The sequence below is a fragment of the Sinohyriopsis cumingii genome, unplaced genomic scaffold (genome assembly GCF_028554795.1).
Source record: "Sinohyriopsis cumingii isolate HCF-2022 unplaced genomic scaffold, ASM2855479v2 utg001397l, whole genome shotgun sequence".
Taxonomy (NCBI): domain Eukaryota; kingdom Metazoa; phylum Mollusca; class Bivalvia; order Unionida; family Unionidae; genus Sinohyriopsis; species Sinohyriopsis cumingii.
Window position 1 is genome coordinate 410,650 of NW_028315993.1, and position 20,228 is coordinate 430,877.

General features: G+C 33.3%; 1 protein-coding gene across 3 annotated transcripts in view; it reads right to left on the minus strand.

Annotated features, from left to right (window-relative positions):
- LOC149772528 (uncharacterized) overlaps window positions 1–20,228 on the minus strand; it is a 152,226-nt gene that overhangs the window by 20,043 nt on the left and 111,955 nt on the right. For all 3 annotated transcript variants that reach the window (XM_089947662.1, XM_089947663.1, XM_089947664.1), the window contains 2 exons: window positions 19,608–19,768; window positions 9,976–10,100 (listed from right to left, as the gene is read on the minus strand). In XM_089947662.1, the coding sequence (XP_089803788.1) occupies window positions 9,976–10,100; window positions 19,608–19,768 (286 nt within the window). The remainder of the gene's footprint in view (window positions 1–9,975; window positions 10,101–19,607; window positions 19,769–20,228) is intronic.

Sequence of the window (20,228 nt, forward strand, 5' to 3'; positions counted from 1 at the left end):
GATACATATTAAACCGGATTTTCTGGGTTGCCAGTTCAAGGTCATGGAGTGGTCTTCATGTTGACATAGAAATCACATTTTCTTATGCATTTCAAGTCGAAATGCCAGATATTTTTGTACATTTTATGAATATCACTTTTGTTATTTAAATTGCGATCATTCTTTCTTGATACTAAATGGATTTTTGACCCAAAATAACATGTGATCCAATGTTTACAGGAATGACATGTCATTGTGCACAATTACCCGACGTGCAGAATTGGCCGACATGGTGGTATATATATAAAAAAACAATACGAGCCCCTGTATCAATACAGGTTTAGGGACTGGTTTAACGAATTACTAGAAGACAAGTTGATTTTACAGAGTTTTCAGTCCTTGAAATGATTGTCAAAGAAACATCTGACAAATGAGATGACTATAACTTTATATAGTATTCCATAATGTACTCCATAATACTCCATGTAATTCATAATATACTCCATAATACTCCATGTAATTCATAATGTACTCCATAATACTCCATGTAATTCATAATGTACTCCATAATACTCCATGTAATTCATAATGTACTCCATAATACTCCATGTAATTCATAATGTACTCCATAATACTCCATGTAAGTCATAATGTACTCCATAAAATTCATAATGTACTCCATAATACTCCATGTAATTCATAATGTACTCCATAATGCTCAATGTAATTCATAATGTACTCCATAATACTCCATGTAATTCATAATGTTTGAATATTCCCTCTATTTCATGATGTTTGAATACTCTATGTAATCCATAATGTTTGAATATTCCATGTACTACATATATTTGAATCAGTGTTTACCTTTACGCACATTTGTGCCTCAGGGACGCACGCTGGAGAAAATTGATGCACACATTTTGTTACCGCGCGTTATTTTGACGCAAAGGATTTTTATATTATGATGATGATTTATTTAATACCCAATGCACTGGACGATGGATGGCATTGTATATACTTTGCGTATAGGCATTGACTGGTTCCCTGCTTTGTCTGCTCCCTGCCTTGTGCTCCTCTATTCGTATAGCAAAGTGCAACGCAGGGAACATATAAAACAATGAACCAGACTAGCAAAGGCAATGTTATGATGGAGTAGCTTCCCCTAATCTCACGAGCTTCTCGCGATTTCCATCGAGCACAGCAAGCTGTTCTAGATATTTATCATCAAGGTTCATTGCACTTGAAAGTGATCTACAGATTAAAATGCAATGTACTAAAATAATTAGCGAAGAAAGTGAAAGAAGCAGAACACAAAAGAGTAAATGTGGATCTAACTTTAATGAAAAATGGAGAAAATAATTCCCTTGACTGGAATACGGTATTCATACATTAGGATTACTGGTGTGACTTACGAAAGCGTGATTGCAAAGACTGCAAAAGTGAATAATCCTTTCGTGACAGGATTTTAGAATTTTGAAAAATAGGCCCTCGTTCGCCATAAGATATCTAGAAAAAGCACATTATAACCTAAGACATTATTTCACAACATAGAAATCAGTAAACTTGCAGACATAAATGCGTTATTTGGATTACAAAGTCAGCGGGTCATTGCATATTTTGTTGGTTTTTAACTTTAACTGCAATAAAAGAAAGATCTTAAAGTTCAAGTGCAACTTATTAGATGGAAGATGAATCAGTATCCTCCTTGATATTTGGATAAATTGTTCTATGATTAAGTACAATGAAACGTATGATAGTACACATTTGATGGAAGACCGTAAATTAACTCCCACTTGGTTAAAAAGATTTATTTGGCTTTTTGTATTGGCTTATATGTAATGTGTTGGGCTATAACATTGTTGAGGAGACTGTTAAAAGTACGGCTTTATAAAAAAAATGAACTAATAAAATTAATCTTTGAATGGACAATGCATTTGTTTGTTAATTGTGCATGATGGTGTATTCTTATGTTTAGAGAAAGAGAGAGAGAGAGTTGTGCAAGTTGCAATATCCTATTTCAAGCTGAAAATTTGTCAGTACATTTTTGACCTCCACATTTTTTATTTGACCCTCAGTTTTGACACCTAGGGTTTTTTGTACCTTCGATTTTACACCCCTGGGAGATGCACTGTTTGAATACTCCATATAATTTATGTTTTAATTCTCCATTCAATTTATGTTTGAATACTCCGTGTAATCCACACTGTTTGAATAATCCATGTTATCCATACTGTTTTAATACTCCGTGTAATCCATAATGTTTGTATACTCCATGTAATTCATAATGTTTGAATACTCCATTTAATTTATGTTTGAATACTCCGTGTAATCCATAATGTTTGGATACTCCACGTAATACTTAATGTTTGAATAATCCATGTTATCCATAATGTTTGAATACTCCATGTAATTTATGTTTGAATACTCTATGTAATTCATAATGTTTGAATACTCCATGTAATCCATAATGTTTGAATACTCCATGTAATTCATAATGTTTGAATACTCCATGTAATCCATAATGGCTGAATACTTCATGTAATCAATAATGTTTGAATACTCCATTAATTCATAATGTTTGAATACTCCATGTAATTTTTGTTTTAATTCTCCATGTAATTGGTAATGTTTGAATACTCCTTATAATTCATAATCTTTGAATACTTCATGTAATTCATAATGTTTGTTGTTGTTGTTTTTGTAGGGTTTAATGCCAATTTTCAGCATACAATAGGCTATACATGGCAGCCAGTATTAACGGTGGAGAAAGAACCTGGGAAAACCCTGGAAAGAACCACCGACCCACAAGAAGCTACTGGGAAGCTTTCTCACATACCCACATTGGCCGAACCCAAGACTCAGACCCACGCAGACAGATGTGAGATGGCAGTGATCATTAACAGAGAGCTCTTTAGACCACTCGGCCACTCGTGGCCATCCAGAATGTTTGAATACTCCATGTAATTCATGTTTGAATACTCAATGTAATTCATAATGTTTGAATACTCCATGTAATCCATCACGTTTGAATACTCATGTAATTTATAATGTTTAAATACTCCATGTAATTCATAGTGTAATTCATAGTCTTTGTTATTGTTGTTGTTGTTGTAGGGTTTAACGCCATTTTTTAGCACAAGATAGGCTATACATGGAGGCCAGTATTAATGATAGAGGAATAACCCAGGAAAACCCCGGAAAGGACCACCGAACCACGAGAAGCTACTGACAAGCTTTCTCACACACCCACAATGGCTGAATCTGAGACTCGAACCCACGCAGACCGAGGTGAGGTGGATGTGATCCGTAACGGACAGAGCTTTAGACCATTCGGGGCCCCCATTGTGTTTGAATAATCCATGTAATATAATTCATAGCATTTGAATATTCCATGTAATGCATAGTGTTTGAATACTCCTCTAACTTATGTTTGAATACTCTATGTAATTCATAATGTTTGAATACTCTATGTAATTCATACTGTTTGAATACTCTATGTAATTCATAATGTTTGAATACTCCATGTAATTCATGTCCGAATACTACGTGTAATTCATAATGGTTGAATGCTACGTGTAATTCATGTTTGAATACTACGTGTAATTCATAATCTTTAAATGCTATGTGTAATTCATAATGTTTGAATACTATGTGTAATTCATGTGAATACTACGTGTAATTCATAATGTTTGAATACTACATGTAATTCATAATGTTCAAGTACTACATGTAATTCATAATGTTTGAATACTCCATGTAATTCATGTTCGAATACTACGTGTAATTCATAATGTTTGAATACAACGTGTAATTCATAATCTTTAAATGCTATGTGTAATTCATAATGTTTGAATACTATGTGTAATTCATGTGAATACTACGTGTAATTCATAATGTTTGAATACTACATGTAATTCATAATGTTCAAGTACTACATGTAATTCATAATGTTTGAATACTCCATGTAATTCATGTTCGAATACTACGTGTAATTCATAATGGTTGAATGCTACGTGTAATTCATAATGTTTGAATACTACGTGTAATTCATAATGTTTGAATGCTACGTGTAATTCATAATGGTTGAATGCTACGTGTAATTCATGTTTGAATACTACGTGTAATTCATAATCTTTAAATGCTATGTGTAATTCATAATGTTTGAATACTATGTGTAATTCATGTGAATACTACGTGTAATTCATAATGTTTGAATACTACATGTAATTCATAATGTTCAAGTACTACATGTAATTCATAATGTTTGAATACTCCATGTAATTCATGTTCGAATACTACGTGTAATTCATAATGTTTGAATACAACGTGTAATTCATAATCTTTAAATGCTATGTGTAATTCATAATGTTTGAATACTATGTGTAATTCATGTGAATACTACGTGTAATTCATAATGTTTGAATACTACATGTAATTCATAATGTTCAAGTACTACATGTAATTCATAATGTTTGAATACTCCATGTAATTCATGTTCGAATACTACGTGTAATTCATAATGGTTGAATGCTACGTGTAATTCATAATGTTTGAATACTACGTGTAATTCATAATGTTCAAGTACTACATGTAATTCATAATGTTTGAATACTCCATGTAATTCATGTTCGAATACTACGTGTAATTCATAATGGTTGAATGCTACGTGTAATTCATAATGTTTGAATACAACGTGTAATTCATAATCTTTAAATGCTATGTGTAATTCATAATGTTTGAATACTATGTGTAATTCATGTGAATACTACGTGTAATTCATAATGTTTGAATACTACGTGTAATTCATAATGTTCAAGTACTACATGTAATTCATAATGTTTGAATACTCCATGTAATTCATGTTCGAATACTACGTGTAATTCATAATGGTTGAATGCTACGTGTAATTCATAATGTTTGAATACAACGTGTAATTCATAATCTTTAAATGCTATGTGTAATTCATAATGTTTGAATACTATGTGTAATTCATGTGAATACTACGTGTAATTCATAATGTTTGAATACTACGTGTAATTCATAATGTTCAAGTACTCCATGTAATTCATAACATTTGAATACTCCATATAATTCAGGTTTTAATACTCCATGTAATTCATAATGTTTAAATACTCCATTTAATATATATATTTGAATACTTCATATAATTTTTGTTTAAATATGACACGTACTACATGTTTGAATACTACATGTAATTCATAATGTTTAAATACGACTTGTAATTCATGTTTGAATACTACGTGTAATTCACAATGTTTAAATACTCCATTAATTCACAATGTATGAGTACTTCATATAATTCATAAAGTTTGAATACTCCATGTAATTCATAGTATTTGAATATTCCATGTAATTCATAGTATTTGAGTACTCCCTCTAATTTATGTTTGAACACTCTATGTAATTCATAATGTTTAAATACTCCATAGAATTCACGTTTAAATACTCCATATCATTCAAAGTGTTCACATCATTCCAAGGACTTCACTTGAGGAAAACAGTGTTGCCTAATTTTCTTTACATTTTTCTTTACACTAACGTGGCTTGTGTTTTTAAGTCCATTTCTTCTGCCAAAGCCAAATAATGCTCATCCTTACCAATCACAAAGTATTTTAATCTCTGTATAAAATCTAAAACTTCTGGGTATGTTATTGAATGACTCAGACTTTAATAATACTGCCTTGTCAGTCTCCATTGGCAAAGCATCAAGAGCAAGGCCACATGCTTACTCAAAAAAGCCGTGGTAATAAATTAATAAACAAACACACAATGTTATGTTGATGATGTATACACAATGAATAGAATCAATTACATAATATTTCTAACATTGCATACATAAAAGCATTTAGTTATTGATAATTCGCCCCTAATCTGGATCATCACCTCAAGGATCAGTCCACTACTATATTTGCTAAGCATAATAATAACATAATGTCAGGAATAAAGCAGGTACATTATATTTACCGGATAGAACTGATTTATGGTCCTATTGTACTTTTTCAGCAAAAAATTGAAAATTTGGATTCGAAATTTGCTTAGTATTCTGTAGCTGATGGATGTTGGTTTGCTGGGAAATATGATATCAAAGAAGAATAAAAATCAACACTAACAACAAATTGGTCTTTGATATACTGAAAATTCTGTTTTTAAGGACTGTACTGTATATCCTTTGTGCTTTTAAAGTACTTTTATAACAAACACTGCCCTGTTGAATCACACTGTATACAATTTGTGTATCTTAAAGCACTTATTTAACAACAGCCTTCAGTAAAAATATCCTTATCTTGCAATACCTGCTATCTTTAGGATTCTGATTAATAGCTTTTTAGAGATAGCACTCAGGTCCCTAACTTGTAATACATATTATGTCTAGTATTTGCATTAAAGGCTTTAGAAAGAGATACAGTTAGCACTCAGTCCATATCTTGCAATGCTTGTTATTTTTAGGACTTGCATTAAGCTTTATAGAGAGATAACACTCAGGTCCCTATCTTGTAATACCCCTTTTGTTTAGTACGTGAATTACAAGCCTTAGAAAGAGATAACATGCTGATCCCTACCTTGTAATACATGTTATATTTTGGACTCAGATTATCAGCATCACAGAGACAACACTCAGGTCCTTATCTGGCAATGCATGTTATCTCGTCCTGTCTCACATTAGAAGCTTTATAAAGGGACAACATGTGGGTCCGTATCTTGTAACGTATGTTATCTTTAGGACTCCCATTAAAAGCTTTAGAAAGAGATAACACACAGGTCCCTATCTTGTAATGCATGTTATTGTTAGGATTTGATTTGGAACATTAGATTGTACAGAAGACGTAAACAAACCTCTTTCTGAGTTGGACTTGCATCACATATGATATTTATCTCGTAAATATGCTGTAGTTGGATAAGTTCTGTCAGTTGCAGAGACCGGTTTATGTTCTTCTGTGAACAATGATGAGTTTATTTACTTCCATAAGTCCACATTTAAGCCAAGTTTATATATAGGGTGAATTCTATGCTACAGATATACCGCATATCCATCCTCACCCACACCCTCGTTATCATCTAAGCTATAATGGTAGTTTTAATTGTTATTGTTCTTGTTTTGGTGGTTTCCCATTTTTCATGTATAATACATAACAAACACCTGTGGGGATAAACTGGCAATATTGAAACAGACGAGACCATTTTGTCCCAATTCCCTTTCGCGAGTCGAATAAAACAATGGCAGACAAAACAGTTCAATGAAAACAAAAAATTCCTGAAGGCGGGGTTACAAAGTTTTCCCATGATTGCAGCCCATCAGTAAAGAGAATACTGCGCAATAATTTCATGGGCTTATTTGGACCAATCAGAATCACATAAAGTACTATGTTGACATGTATATCAAAAAATATGAAACAGCACACACTGTAGGCAAAGTGTACTAACTATGTGATAATGCATTACACTGTAGGCAGTGTACCGACTATGTGATAATGCATTACACTGTAGGCAAAGTGTACCGACTATGTGATAATGCATTACACTTTAGGCAAAGTGTACTGACTATGTGATAATGCATTACACTTTAGGCAAAGTGTACTGACTATGTGATAATGCATTACACTGAAGGCAAAGTGTACTGACTATGTGATAATGCATTACACTGTAGGCAGTGTACCGACTATGTGATAATGCATTACACTGTAGGCAGTGTACCGACTATGTGATAATGCATTACACTGTAGGCAAAGTGTATCAACTATGTGATAATGCATTACACTGTAGGCAGTGTACCGACTATGTGATAATGCATTACACTGTAGGCAGTGTACCGACTATGTGATAATGCATTACACTGTAGGCAAAGTGTATCAACTATGTGATAATGCATTACACTTTAAACAAAGTGTACTGACTATGTGATAATGCATTACACTTTAGGCAAAGTGTACTGACTATGTGATAATGCATTACACTGTAGGCAAAGTGTATCAACAATGTGATAATGCATTATACTGTAGGCAAAGTGTAAAGACTATGTGATAATGCATTTTTTCTTTAGGACTCATGTTAGCGGTCTTGTAGGACTAAGCATCTCGCAACTAAAAGAAGCAGAAGAGAAGTTGAAAAATTAGCAATGTGAAGAGGGCAGTGAGAAAAAAAAACCTGATGGTCTAGGTGACAACATTATTGGTGAGTAGTGGCAAGGCTGGCTGGTGGGCTGTCGATGGGATATTTTGCAGTACAACAAATTAAAATGGTGTTGGTACACTCCTTGATGGGGAAGTATGAAATTTGTTTTAAAGTCATCTTGCTGTATTATAAAATTCTATAAAATGTCATAATGATAATTCATATTAAGTTATTTATCCTGATGGGGTCCATCTGATAAATAAAGACAAATTAAGCATACCTAATCATTAGCTTCACTGATATTTTATACAAAACCCCTGCAATATGTCCATAGTTCTTTGAATTGAGTGCATAATTCTCAATTACTTAGCTGACACAAACTCTATATAAACACTGATTATAAAAGAAGCATCGAGTCCTTTTATTTGTTGTAAATTGTATAGGGTTGATATGTTTATAGTCTTTGGCATCTTTCATATACTGTAACGATAAACATCAGTTAGTCTGTGTTGTTATATTTATATTGCATGTTGTTTTATGTTTATTGCACAATTCTAGATCTGTCTCACTTTCTTAAATATCACTTTCTGATTTTGTATTCAACCAAAAGTCAAGTGTATGTCTGATTTTCTTTGATACTGACTGAATCATGTCAGGCAAGTACTTTCATGACGCAAATATGGAAGTGTCTTCTAGACTTAGACCAATCTGCATCAAATAGACACAAATGTTAATCATAATTGGATGAGTTGTCTTCCCACTGATTATTGCAATGTGTTACAAATATTTTAATAACTATTGTAAAATTCTCTAAGTGCAGATGGCAATTCCTGTACAACATACATGGTGAATAATTGTTGACTACCAGCTTGAACTGTAACCCCTGGGCACTACACTGAAAACTTAACTTGCATCCTTGGAATTGTACAAATTGTGTACAAACAGGGGTGAACAATGTCTGGCAATCAGCCTGATTTGAAACCCCTTGTCACTATACTGAAAACTGGACTTGCCTTCTAGGAACTGTAAACATACCGTACAAACATGGGTGAAAATTATTGCCTACCAGCCTGAATTGAAAACCTGGGCAATATACTGAAAACTGAACTTGCCTTCTTTAGTATTAAGCTCTCTGAAATCCTCAGGTTTCTTTTCTTTATGATCTGTGGACTGACATGATGTACAGATATAGTCATAGAACAATCCCTGTCCATCAACACTGCATGTCTGTTGTTCTGCCTAAATGAATTTTATGATCTACTGACTGACAGCATGTACAGATGGAATGGAAACACAGCCACTGTACATCAATAATACACGCCTATTCATTTGCCTAAATGAATTGTATCATCTAATAACTGAGAGTATGTACAGATGGAGTGGAAACACAACCACTGTCCATCAATAATATATGCCAATTCATTTGCCTAAATGAATTTGTTCATCTAATAACTGACATGATGTACAGATGGAATGGAAACACAGCCACTGTCCATCAATAATAATATATGCCTATTCATTTGTCTAATGAATTTTATGATCTAATGACTGACATGATGTACAGATGAAATGGAAACACAGCCACTGTCCATCAATAATAATATATGCCTATTCATTTGTCTAACGAATTTTATGATCTAATGACTGACATGATGTACAGATGAAATGGAAACACAGCCACTGTCCATCATCAATAATATATGCCTATTCATTTGTCTAATGAATTTTATGATCTAATGACTGATATGATGTACAGTTGGAATGGAAACACAACCAATGTCCATCGGCACTATGTCAGTTATTCGGCAGAAAATTGTAGATGAAACACAAATGCATTATTAAAACTTCATGCTTTGTCTATATTACCTTGATCGTTTCATCATCACCATATGACCTTGGCATGGCAATGATATTGAGCTTTTCCATGAGAAGCAGGATATGTTCTTTGTTGTCATGGAAATCCGGGTTCTCCTTCTTGGTCCAGATGGCATCTATACATGATAAAAATGAGATCATGAAAAACGTGGCAATATGATTAAATATGTCAAGTTGGCATACTATTCACAACCTTTATCTTCTCTCTACATTTCAGTCAATGGTCACAACAATTTAAAAAACAAATGACACATACATTTTGTGAACGTATTTCCAGATAGTAAGTGAAGAAGAAAAAGAAACAGCATGGTGTTAATTTCAATCTAAAAAAAATCAATCGATTGCTAGGCATCAACTGTATCAATCTAATTAAGGTTTATATGATTCTAATACTAAGCATCACTTCGATGACTAACTAAGTTTAAATTCACTTGAATACTTGACAGAACTATAATAATTAACTTAGCCCACTATCAATCTAATTAAATTCTGTGGAATTTCTGATCCATTTATTTTAGTACCCAATCAGATAAAGCATACCAGCTGTTGGAGGAAAACAGTTTGTTTCATGCCATTTGTAGAAGGGAAATAATTTTGATTCATGCCATTTCTAATATGGAAACAATTTGCTTCACGTCGATTTTAGTACAGAAATGACTTGTTTCATGCCAATTGTAGTAGAAAAATAACTTTTTTCATGCCGTTTGTAGAAGGAAAGCAATTAGTATATTGCAGATCGTAGCAAAGAAACTATTTGCTTCATGCCATTGTCAGTGGTGAAACAATTTCCTTTATGCCATTTATGGTAGGGAAACAATTTGCTTCATGCTGATTTTAGCATGGAAATAATTTGCTTCATGCCTTTTGTAGAAGGGAAATGATTTTTTTCATGCCATTCATAGGAAAACAATTTCCTTTATTGCAGTTTGTACAAGGAAAATAATTTGGTCCAGTTAAGGACTGTTTAATCGAAAGGCCAGTCCTAAGTGTACAACAAGCACAAACTCAAAACTAAATTTTCATCTGGTAGTCTCTCAAGTACAACAAGTACTCATAATTATTCAGTGTTGCAACTAGGATTCTATGGGAAAGGGACACTGTGCCAACTTGCCATGCAATCTGGGATGCCTCTTTGATTCCTTTGGCAACGGACAGATGAAATTTCACAGGGATGGAGAAAGACGTGCATAATGACTTCAGGAATATTTGTTTTTTAACATTTACAATATATAATGTATACATATATAACCATTTTACACACATTAAATACACACACAACTGTTATATGGTTACTGAATAGCTGTCTATGCTGATTTGACACCAAGTATTTTCCATTCTCTTTTTCTTTTGCCCTTGCCAAGGAGTACATGTATACAATATTCTAGATATTTATAAAATTGGACTTGTATTATGCAAACCACAGAACTTCAGGGAGGCAATTCACTGGATTCTACACTAGTATATGTACATTTGATATGAACATTAAGCATACATTAATGATATCCAACTTTGGCTACTTTCTAAATCCAAGTAATATGTTCACTTCTATAAAATCAGCCAATGTGTCAATTGTTTCTATTAACTGATGTGATGTGATGTGATTTTGATTTTTAACATAGCTTTAACAATTTTTCAGTCATATTGCTACGATGTCTGCAATGTGGCAGTTTATAGTGATGTCTAGCACTGGGGCATCATGCTGCAGACATGTAGCATGATGTCCCACCCAGTCACATTATCCTGACACCAGGCCGACCAGTCCTAACACTAACCTCTTAATGCTGAACGCCAAACGAGGCAGCTGTTAGTACCATTTTTTAAGTCTCTGGTATGATTCGGCCGGGGATCGAACCCACGACCTCCCGCATCCGAGGCGGATGCTCTAACCACTAGGCCACCGGAGCGGTCTCTATTAACTGACCTAAAAATTACCAATATTGTTTTCAAAATTTGACATCCCAAAAAATAAATAAATAAAACAGTCTGTTAAGCTTCATAATAAAAAAGTATATAATGATAATTCTGAGAGTTTCAATTTGAACTATTATCAATGCAGAATTGTGTGGAGAATTTTGTATGGAAAATTGTGAAGTCCTTAGTCCAGTAGTAGAGACAGCATGGAACAGTATCGATTCCTATTCCTTATGAGAGTAATTCAGATTTAAAATAGAGACTCATTAAGTTTCCATTTGATTTTAAATGGAATTCCATTAATTTCCGTTTGATTTATAATTCCAAAAAGTTTGCAGTTGATTTATAACAGAGTTCCATCTAGTTTCCAGCTGATTTATAGTATAGTTCCATCTAGTTTCCAGCTGATTTATAGTAGAGTTCCATTTAGTTTCCATTTGCTTTATGATAGAGTTCCATCTAGTTTCCAGGTGATTTATAGTTGAGTTCCCTCTAATTTCCATTTGCTTTATAATAGAGTTCCAGCTGATTTATCGTAGAGTTCCATCTAGTTTCCATTTGCTTTATAATAGAGTTCCAGCTAGTTTCTATTTGATTTATAATAAGAGTTCATCTAGTTTCCAGCTGATTTATAATAGAGTTCCATCTAGTTTCCAGCTGATTTATAGTAGAGTTCCAGCTAGTTTCAATTTGATTTATAATAAGAGTTCCATCTAGTTTCCAGCTGATTTATAGCAGAGTTCCATCTAGTTTCCATTCGATTTATAATAAGAGTTCCATTTAGTTTCCAGATGATTTATAGTAGAGTTCCATCTAGGTTCCATTTGATTTATAATAAGAGTTCCATCTAGTTTCCAGCTGATTTATAATAAGAGTTCCATCTAGTTTCCAGCTAATTTATAATAGAGTTCCATCTAGTTTCCAGCTGATTTATAATAAGATTTCCATCTCGTTTCCAGCTGATTTATAATAGAGTTCCATCTAGTTTCCAGCTAATGTATAATAGAGTTCCATCTAGTTTCCAGCTGATTTATAATAAGAGTTCAATCTAGTTTCCAGCTGATTTATAACAGAGTTCCATCTAGTTTCCAGCTGATTTATAGCAGAGTTCCATCTAGTTTCCATTCGATTTATAATAAGAGTTCCACCTAGTTTCCAGATGATTTATATAGTAGAGTTCCATCTAGGTTCCATTTGATTTATAATAAGAGTTCCATCTAGTTTCCAGCTGATTTATAATAAGAGTTCCATCTAGTTTCCAGCTAATTTATAATAGAGTTCCATCTAGTTTCCAGCTGATTTATAATAAGATTTCCATCTCGTTTCCAGCTGATTTATAATAGAGTTCCATCTAGTTTCCAGCTAATGTATAATAGAGTTCCATCTAGTTTCCAGCTGATTTATAATAAGAGTTCAATCTAGTTTCCAGCTGATTTATAACAGAGTTCCATCTAGTTTCCAAATGATTAATAGTAGAGTTTCATCTAGGTTCCGCTTGATTTATAATAAGTGTTCCATCTAGTTTCCAGCTGATTTATAATACAGTACCATCTAGTTTCCAGATGATTTATAGTAGAGTTCATCTAGTTTCTATCTGATTTATAATAAGAGTTCCATCTAGTTTCCAGCTGACTGAAAATGTAATTCCATTTGTTTATCATTTGATTTAAAATATAGTTCAATTTAGTTTCATATTTAATTTAAAAAAACAGTTCAATTTAGTTTGAATTTGATTTAAAACAGAGTTCATTTAAGTTTCAATTTGATTTATTATATAATTTCATTAAGTTTCCATTTGATTTTTATTAGAGTTCAATCTTGTTTCCAGTTGATTTATAGTAGAGTTCCATTTAGTTTCCACTGGATTTATAACAGAGTTCAATTAAGTTTCCATTTGATTTAAAATATAGTTCCAGTCAGCTTCCATTTGATTTAAAATATAGCTCCATTTTGTTTCAATTTAAATTCAAGTCTGTTTCCCATTTAATCTATAAATTATTAAGTAATTATGCACGTTTGTCTCACTTCTTGAGAAGATTTATACTTTCATCTTGTGGAAATTATAATTTCACATTACATTATTTCTAATTGTGTTTTTCTAAGTTCCTGGTATGGCATGATGAACCCTATAAAATTCTACAAAAGTAATATTGATATAAAATGTGTGTATGCACTTGTTCTATGCAAGAGCAAGCCATCTTCGTAAATAATGCCATTAATAGCAAATACAGACTTTTCAGGCCATTTTCTTCAGACGGATATTATTATCATTTATCTTAAGTGCATCACAAGAAGACTGAAAGTATGGCATCCTCAGTCCGCCATCTTTATAGTTATTGACGAGAATGTTTCTTCCGATTCTGTCACCTTTTCCACCCTAAAATAAGTTTAAAAAGACTGTTTGAATATGCTTGTTTGGAGGGTCAGGACACACCATAAGTCAGTAAGCAAGCATGGGCAAAGCTAAAGATTTATTTAATGTGAACATGGACAGATTTCTTAAAGACCATTTAGCAATGAAGTTATTCATTTGATCTTTGTATAATTTAATATGGGAACATCGATTTTGCTCAATTTTAATTTTATAAAGTCAAAATTTACTGAACCGATTCCAAGTAATATTTTCATAGTTTTTATTTTCCACCCCAACTTCTTTTTGAACCAAGCTATATGACCTGAGTTTTATCAAAGTTCACTTCCATCCAAGAGCAGTGGAAGAAGCTATCAAAAATATTCAATTCAGTGCTGAGTGTGATATTCTTTTAATACAAGTGAAATTGTCATCATACAGACGTGTTAGATATTCAGTGTTTTATACTGTTTATATATGGATTGTTCTTCTTAGAACAGCATCTAACTATATTAATTTACAAGTATATGGAGAAATTGGGTCACCCTGCCTGACCCTTTACTGTAGTGGGAAAACTGAAAGCATTGTTTATTATTTAGCACACAGCTAGATAGATATATTGTGATAAAAGGTTTGAAACCATTCCAAAACAGATGGATCAAAACAAACTTAAGACTTTTCTATAAAAGACCATTCTACTGAATCAAAAACATTCTTGAAATAAACAGCTACATGTACTGGCATATCAACTTCGTCAGGTTTTTTTTTCCTTCAACTAAATAAAATCTAAGGCATGTACAGTCACTGATACATCCACCATTAAAATACCAACTTTTGTTTCACTTATTATCTGAGGTAAGGTCTTCTTTATTGTGTGAGCATTAGCTGCCAATACAATTTATGATCAACAATAGAGACAGCTTGCCAATATTTTAAATAAAAGTTTGATTTTTTTAAAATAAAATAGGTGATAACTCCTTGCTTTTATGTAGCTGATAGACTATTGTAGCTGATTTACTTTTATTTTCATATGATTGATTTAGGACTCCAACCAAAATGCCCCAGTTCAATGAAGAAAGATTTATAGAACATGTAGTAAAAGCATCTAGGCCAGGTGACATGCCATTCTTCATTTTTTGTTTCAATGCGTTTAGACATTCTTGCAGCGATAGAGGGAATTTAAGTGATTCTTTCTCGTCGCAGACAGCTTGCGTATAAAGAGATCTACTAAGGGACGAAAAAAGATTTGTACAGTCAGAAGAAGAATTCATTGAGTCAAAAAAAAATATTCAAATGAGTAACCACACTGAAAATTTATAATGGAATAAGGTTTCTGTACAAGATTTCCTGTTCGATTATTGTGCTCTTCAGATCTGCTAGTTCACATGCATCATCAAGAATATTACTTTTTCAAGGTAATGCCTTTTTCTCAAGGTCCCAAAGAACTTAGGGCTTCTCTCCCCCTCCACTTTCCATGTTGCTTTTGCTCACAAGATCATCCCTTTAACTTGTTCAAATGTGTTTTCAACATGCCAGTTTCAACAACTGTTCATTCAAGATTGTTATTATAATATAAAGATGCAAACTTAACACTGACACTCCCTCTCTCCAGCTGATACTTTGTGTCTTTTTAAAAAGAGGAATGACATGTGCCTTTTCCACAATATTATTAGTATCAAAGAGTTTAGAAGAAGGAAAAAGAGTCAGCGTTTTTAATCTCAACTGGAATACTATTCCAGAACAAAGTTCCAGAGTATTGGAAACTTTTTTAAAATAATTCCTGATTTGGTTTGGTTATTTTACACAGTTTAGTAGACATGGATCGCAGGTGGGGATTATTGCCAGGCAGCCTATACTGGAATAATGATTGTAAATATTCAGGAGCACTATTACTGGATATCCTGTATATTAATTTGGCTTTTCTCAGATTGATTGAGTCTTTAATTGGCAATATTTTTTGCTTACCAGCTAAATTTTCATTGATTTCTTTCTGGGTTGATATTAGCCCAAATTCTCTTTTTTGATGATATGCCAGCTTTGCTATGTTTTTATCATTTGAATTACCCCCTACTTTATTACAGTAGTCTAAATAGGGTTGTATGTAACTGTTATAAAATAGCTGTATGTGCCTTTCAGGGGGAAAATGTCTTATCCTACTGAGAAGCCATAAACTTGAATTGACTTTTTTTGCTGATATGTTTGATATGTTCGGTCCATGATAGGTTATTATCTACCAAAACACCAAGTAGTCTATCATGACACCATTTGCAAATTGTTATCCTTCCATGAAAGACATAGTTCATCACTATCAAGATTGTCCTTTTTCGCTGTGTTAAGATAAGTAATATTTTAGTCTTACCAGAATTTACCACCATGCTATTGCATGTGCAACAGTTGTCCAGTTTGTTTAGGGCATTCTGTAAAGAAATTTCTAGTTCATCCTTTGTGTTTTGGATGTCTGACAATGTTGTGTCATCTGCACAGAGATATGTAGATGAGATTGAGTCCCTTAGTAAAAGTGGTAGGTCGTTAATAAATAAAATAAACAAGTAATGAACCTTCAATTGAGCCTTGTGGTACTCCATATATAATTGTTCCAGGTTCAGACAGAACATTATTTATATAATCATCTTGTGTTCGCTTACTTAAGTATGAAGTAAACCATCTAATTGTACTTTCATCACATTATTGGAATTTCAGTTTCTTCAAAAGGATTTTTTGATCCACTATATCAACAGCTTCCCTAAAATCTACAAACACAGATCCTATTATTCTAACTTGGTCAAGTGCTTGAAGCCATTTATCAGGTACGGAGATCAAGGCAGTCACACATGAATAGATTGCGAGTGCTTGAAGCCATTTATCAGGTACGGAGATCAAGGCAGTCTCACATGAATAGTTTGTGAGTGCTTGAAGCCATTTATCAGATATGGAGGTCAAGGCAGTCACACATGAATAGTTTGTGAGTGCTTGAAGCCATTTATCAGGTACGGAGATCAAGGCAGCCACACATGAATAGATTGTGAGTGCTTGAAGCCATTTATCAGGTACGGAGATCAAGGCAGTCTCACATAAATAGTTTGTGAGTGCTTGAAGCCATTTATCAGATATGGAGGTCAAGGCAGTCACACATGAATAGTTTGTGAATGCTTGAAACCATTTATCGGGTATGGAGATCAAGGCAGTCTCACATGAATGGTTTGTGAGTGCTTGAAGCCATTTATCAGGTACGAAGATCAAGGCAGTCATACATGAATAGTTTGTGTCTAAAGTCTGATTGCTTAGGGAGTAACAGCAAGTGTTTGGATAAATATGATATGAATGAATCTTGAACATGTTTTTTTTCAATCAATTTTGACAAGTTTGGTAGTATTAAATTGGTCAGTAGTTATCAGTATCATCCTTGGAACCAGATTTGTGAATAGGAGTTACTTTTGCAGTTTTCCATATTTTGGGGATAGATGAGGTTGCAATTCTTAAACTGATTATGAATGTTATGCTATCTAAAAGAGGACAGGCAGAAGATTTAATGAGTCATGGATCAATCTGATCCAGCCCTGTAGCTTTCTTGGTATCAAGTTCACTCAGACATTGTTTAAATTTTTTATATTGGTGGAATAGAATGAGTTTTATTCAAAACTTTGTATTACAAGGACTTGTGTATTTAATTCTTGGATTATTTTTTACTTTAATTCGCAATACCATAAGTTGTTTTTTTTGCCTCATTTTTCTATTGCAATGTAATTCCTAAACCTTGATAGGAATTATTATAAAACTATCGCAATGTAATTCCTAAACCTTGCCAGGAATTATTATAAAACTATCGCAATGTAATTCCTAAACCTTGCCAGGAATTATTATAAAACTATCGCAATGTAATTCCTAAACCTTGCCAGGAATTATTATAAAACTATCGCAATGTAAAAACTATTGCAATGTAATTCCTAAACCTTGCCAATGTAATTCCTAAACCTTGCCAATGTAATTCCTAAACCTTGCCAATGTAATTCCTAAACCTTGCCAGGAATTATTATAAAACTATCGCAATGTAATTCCTAAACCTTGCCAGGAATTATTATAAAACTATCGCAATGTAATTCCTAAACCTTGCCAGGAATTATTATAAAACTATCGCAATGTAAAAACTATTGCAATGTAATTCCTAAACCTTGCCAATGTAATTCCTAAACATTGCCAGGAATTAGTATAAAACCATCACAATGTAATTCCTAAACCTTGTCAGAGCTGCGTAGTATTCTGATGTCCAATAGTTATTTTCTTTAATACCATTTTGCACAAACCCTTCTCCTTCTGTCAGTTTGTGCCTTTGACCTCTAAGTGTTTCTAACCAAAAATCAATTTGGGGTTCTTCCCAAGTCCAAACTATCTGAAAGTTTGGAATCTGCTGATTGTGGAAAACTAACTTTATTACGTGGAATAAACTGGAACAGACAGATGAATGGATAATAATTGTTACAGACGATGGATAACAACTAATTGGTACCGACAGATGAATGGATAACAACTGCTACAGACTGATGGATGGATAACAACTAATTGGTACAGACAGATGAATGGATAACAATTGGTACAGACAGATGGATGGATAACAACTAGGTGGTACAGACGGATGGATGGATAACAGCTAACTGGTACAGACAGATGATGGGTAACTGTTGGTACAGACAGATGAATGGATAACAACTAATAGGTACAAATGGATAGACAACACCTAATTGGTACAGACAGATGGATAAACAACAACTAATTGATACATACATATGGATTGATAATGATTGGTACAGACATATGGTTGGACAACTTCTACTTGGTAAAGATATATAGACAATCAATTGGCATATATGGGCGGAAAACAACTAGTACAAATATATGTTGGTAGAGGGATTCTAAAATAAATTTTGGTGGTGAATCTTTTAGAATACATCCTTCACATAGCTATGCTAGTAGAGTGAATCTTAAAGGTGGCATCAATCATAACAAGATTGGTTATCAAAGGGCAGACAATCAGCAATACCTGCCTACTGCTTTAAGAAATAGCAAACTTCTAAACCCATGCACAAGGATTCACATGTTGATGTACATTTTGTAAATTAATTATGACTCCATGGAACAATGGCATGACTTCTGGAATGATTATTTATATATCCTGGTGAATGTCACCCAATGTGTGCAGCAGAAAAATTAGATTTTTTCTCAAGGACAAGCAGTTTATCATCAGTAGAGTGACAACACAAATTTGGACTATTAATGGATTTGTAAATAAACATTTTCTAAGGATATGATGCAGAATTAATAGAACAAGGAGACTAGGATTCTTTTCAAAAGGCAAATATGTACAAACCTATCAATTCATGGGTGAGTTTTCCTGTTTCTTTGAATTCATACCACTTGCTAGTGATAGCAGAGTATTTCTTGATGAAAGTTTCTGCTGTGATGAGGGACTTCAGGGCATTAATCATCCACTGTGGATCCAGCACAATCTTCTCTCTCAATACTTCAATACTGAAAAAAATGTATAAAATTATTTTTATCTGAAGAAATCAAACAAGAACTGGGCTGATTTTATCTCAAGAAATCAAACAATGACAGGGCTGATTTTATCTCAAGACTGCAAACAATGACAGGGCTGATTTTGTTTTCACCCATGTAACAGAGAAATCTAGCTGTTTTGCTAACCTTACTTTTCTTATCTCAGTCAGGTCATCTCAGACCAATCATCTCAGCCAAGTGCTCAGAACTACTTTAAAAAAAACCTTTGTCTTCTGTTGTGCCTGATGTAGTTATTCTATAATGGAACAACAACAACAAATATATAAAAACACAGTAAGTTAAGGTCAATCCATCTTTGAGAACACACCTTTCAAAAACATTCTGAGATAGACAAAGACACATGCATATGATGTCAAGCTTTTTGGTATTATACTAGCTCGTTCCACACAGCATGGTCAATTTTATCCTATAC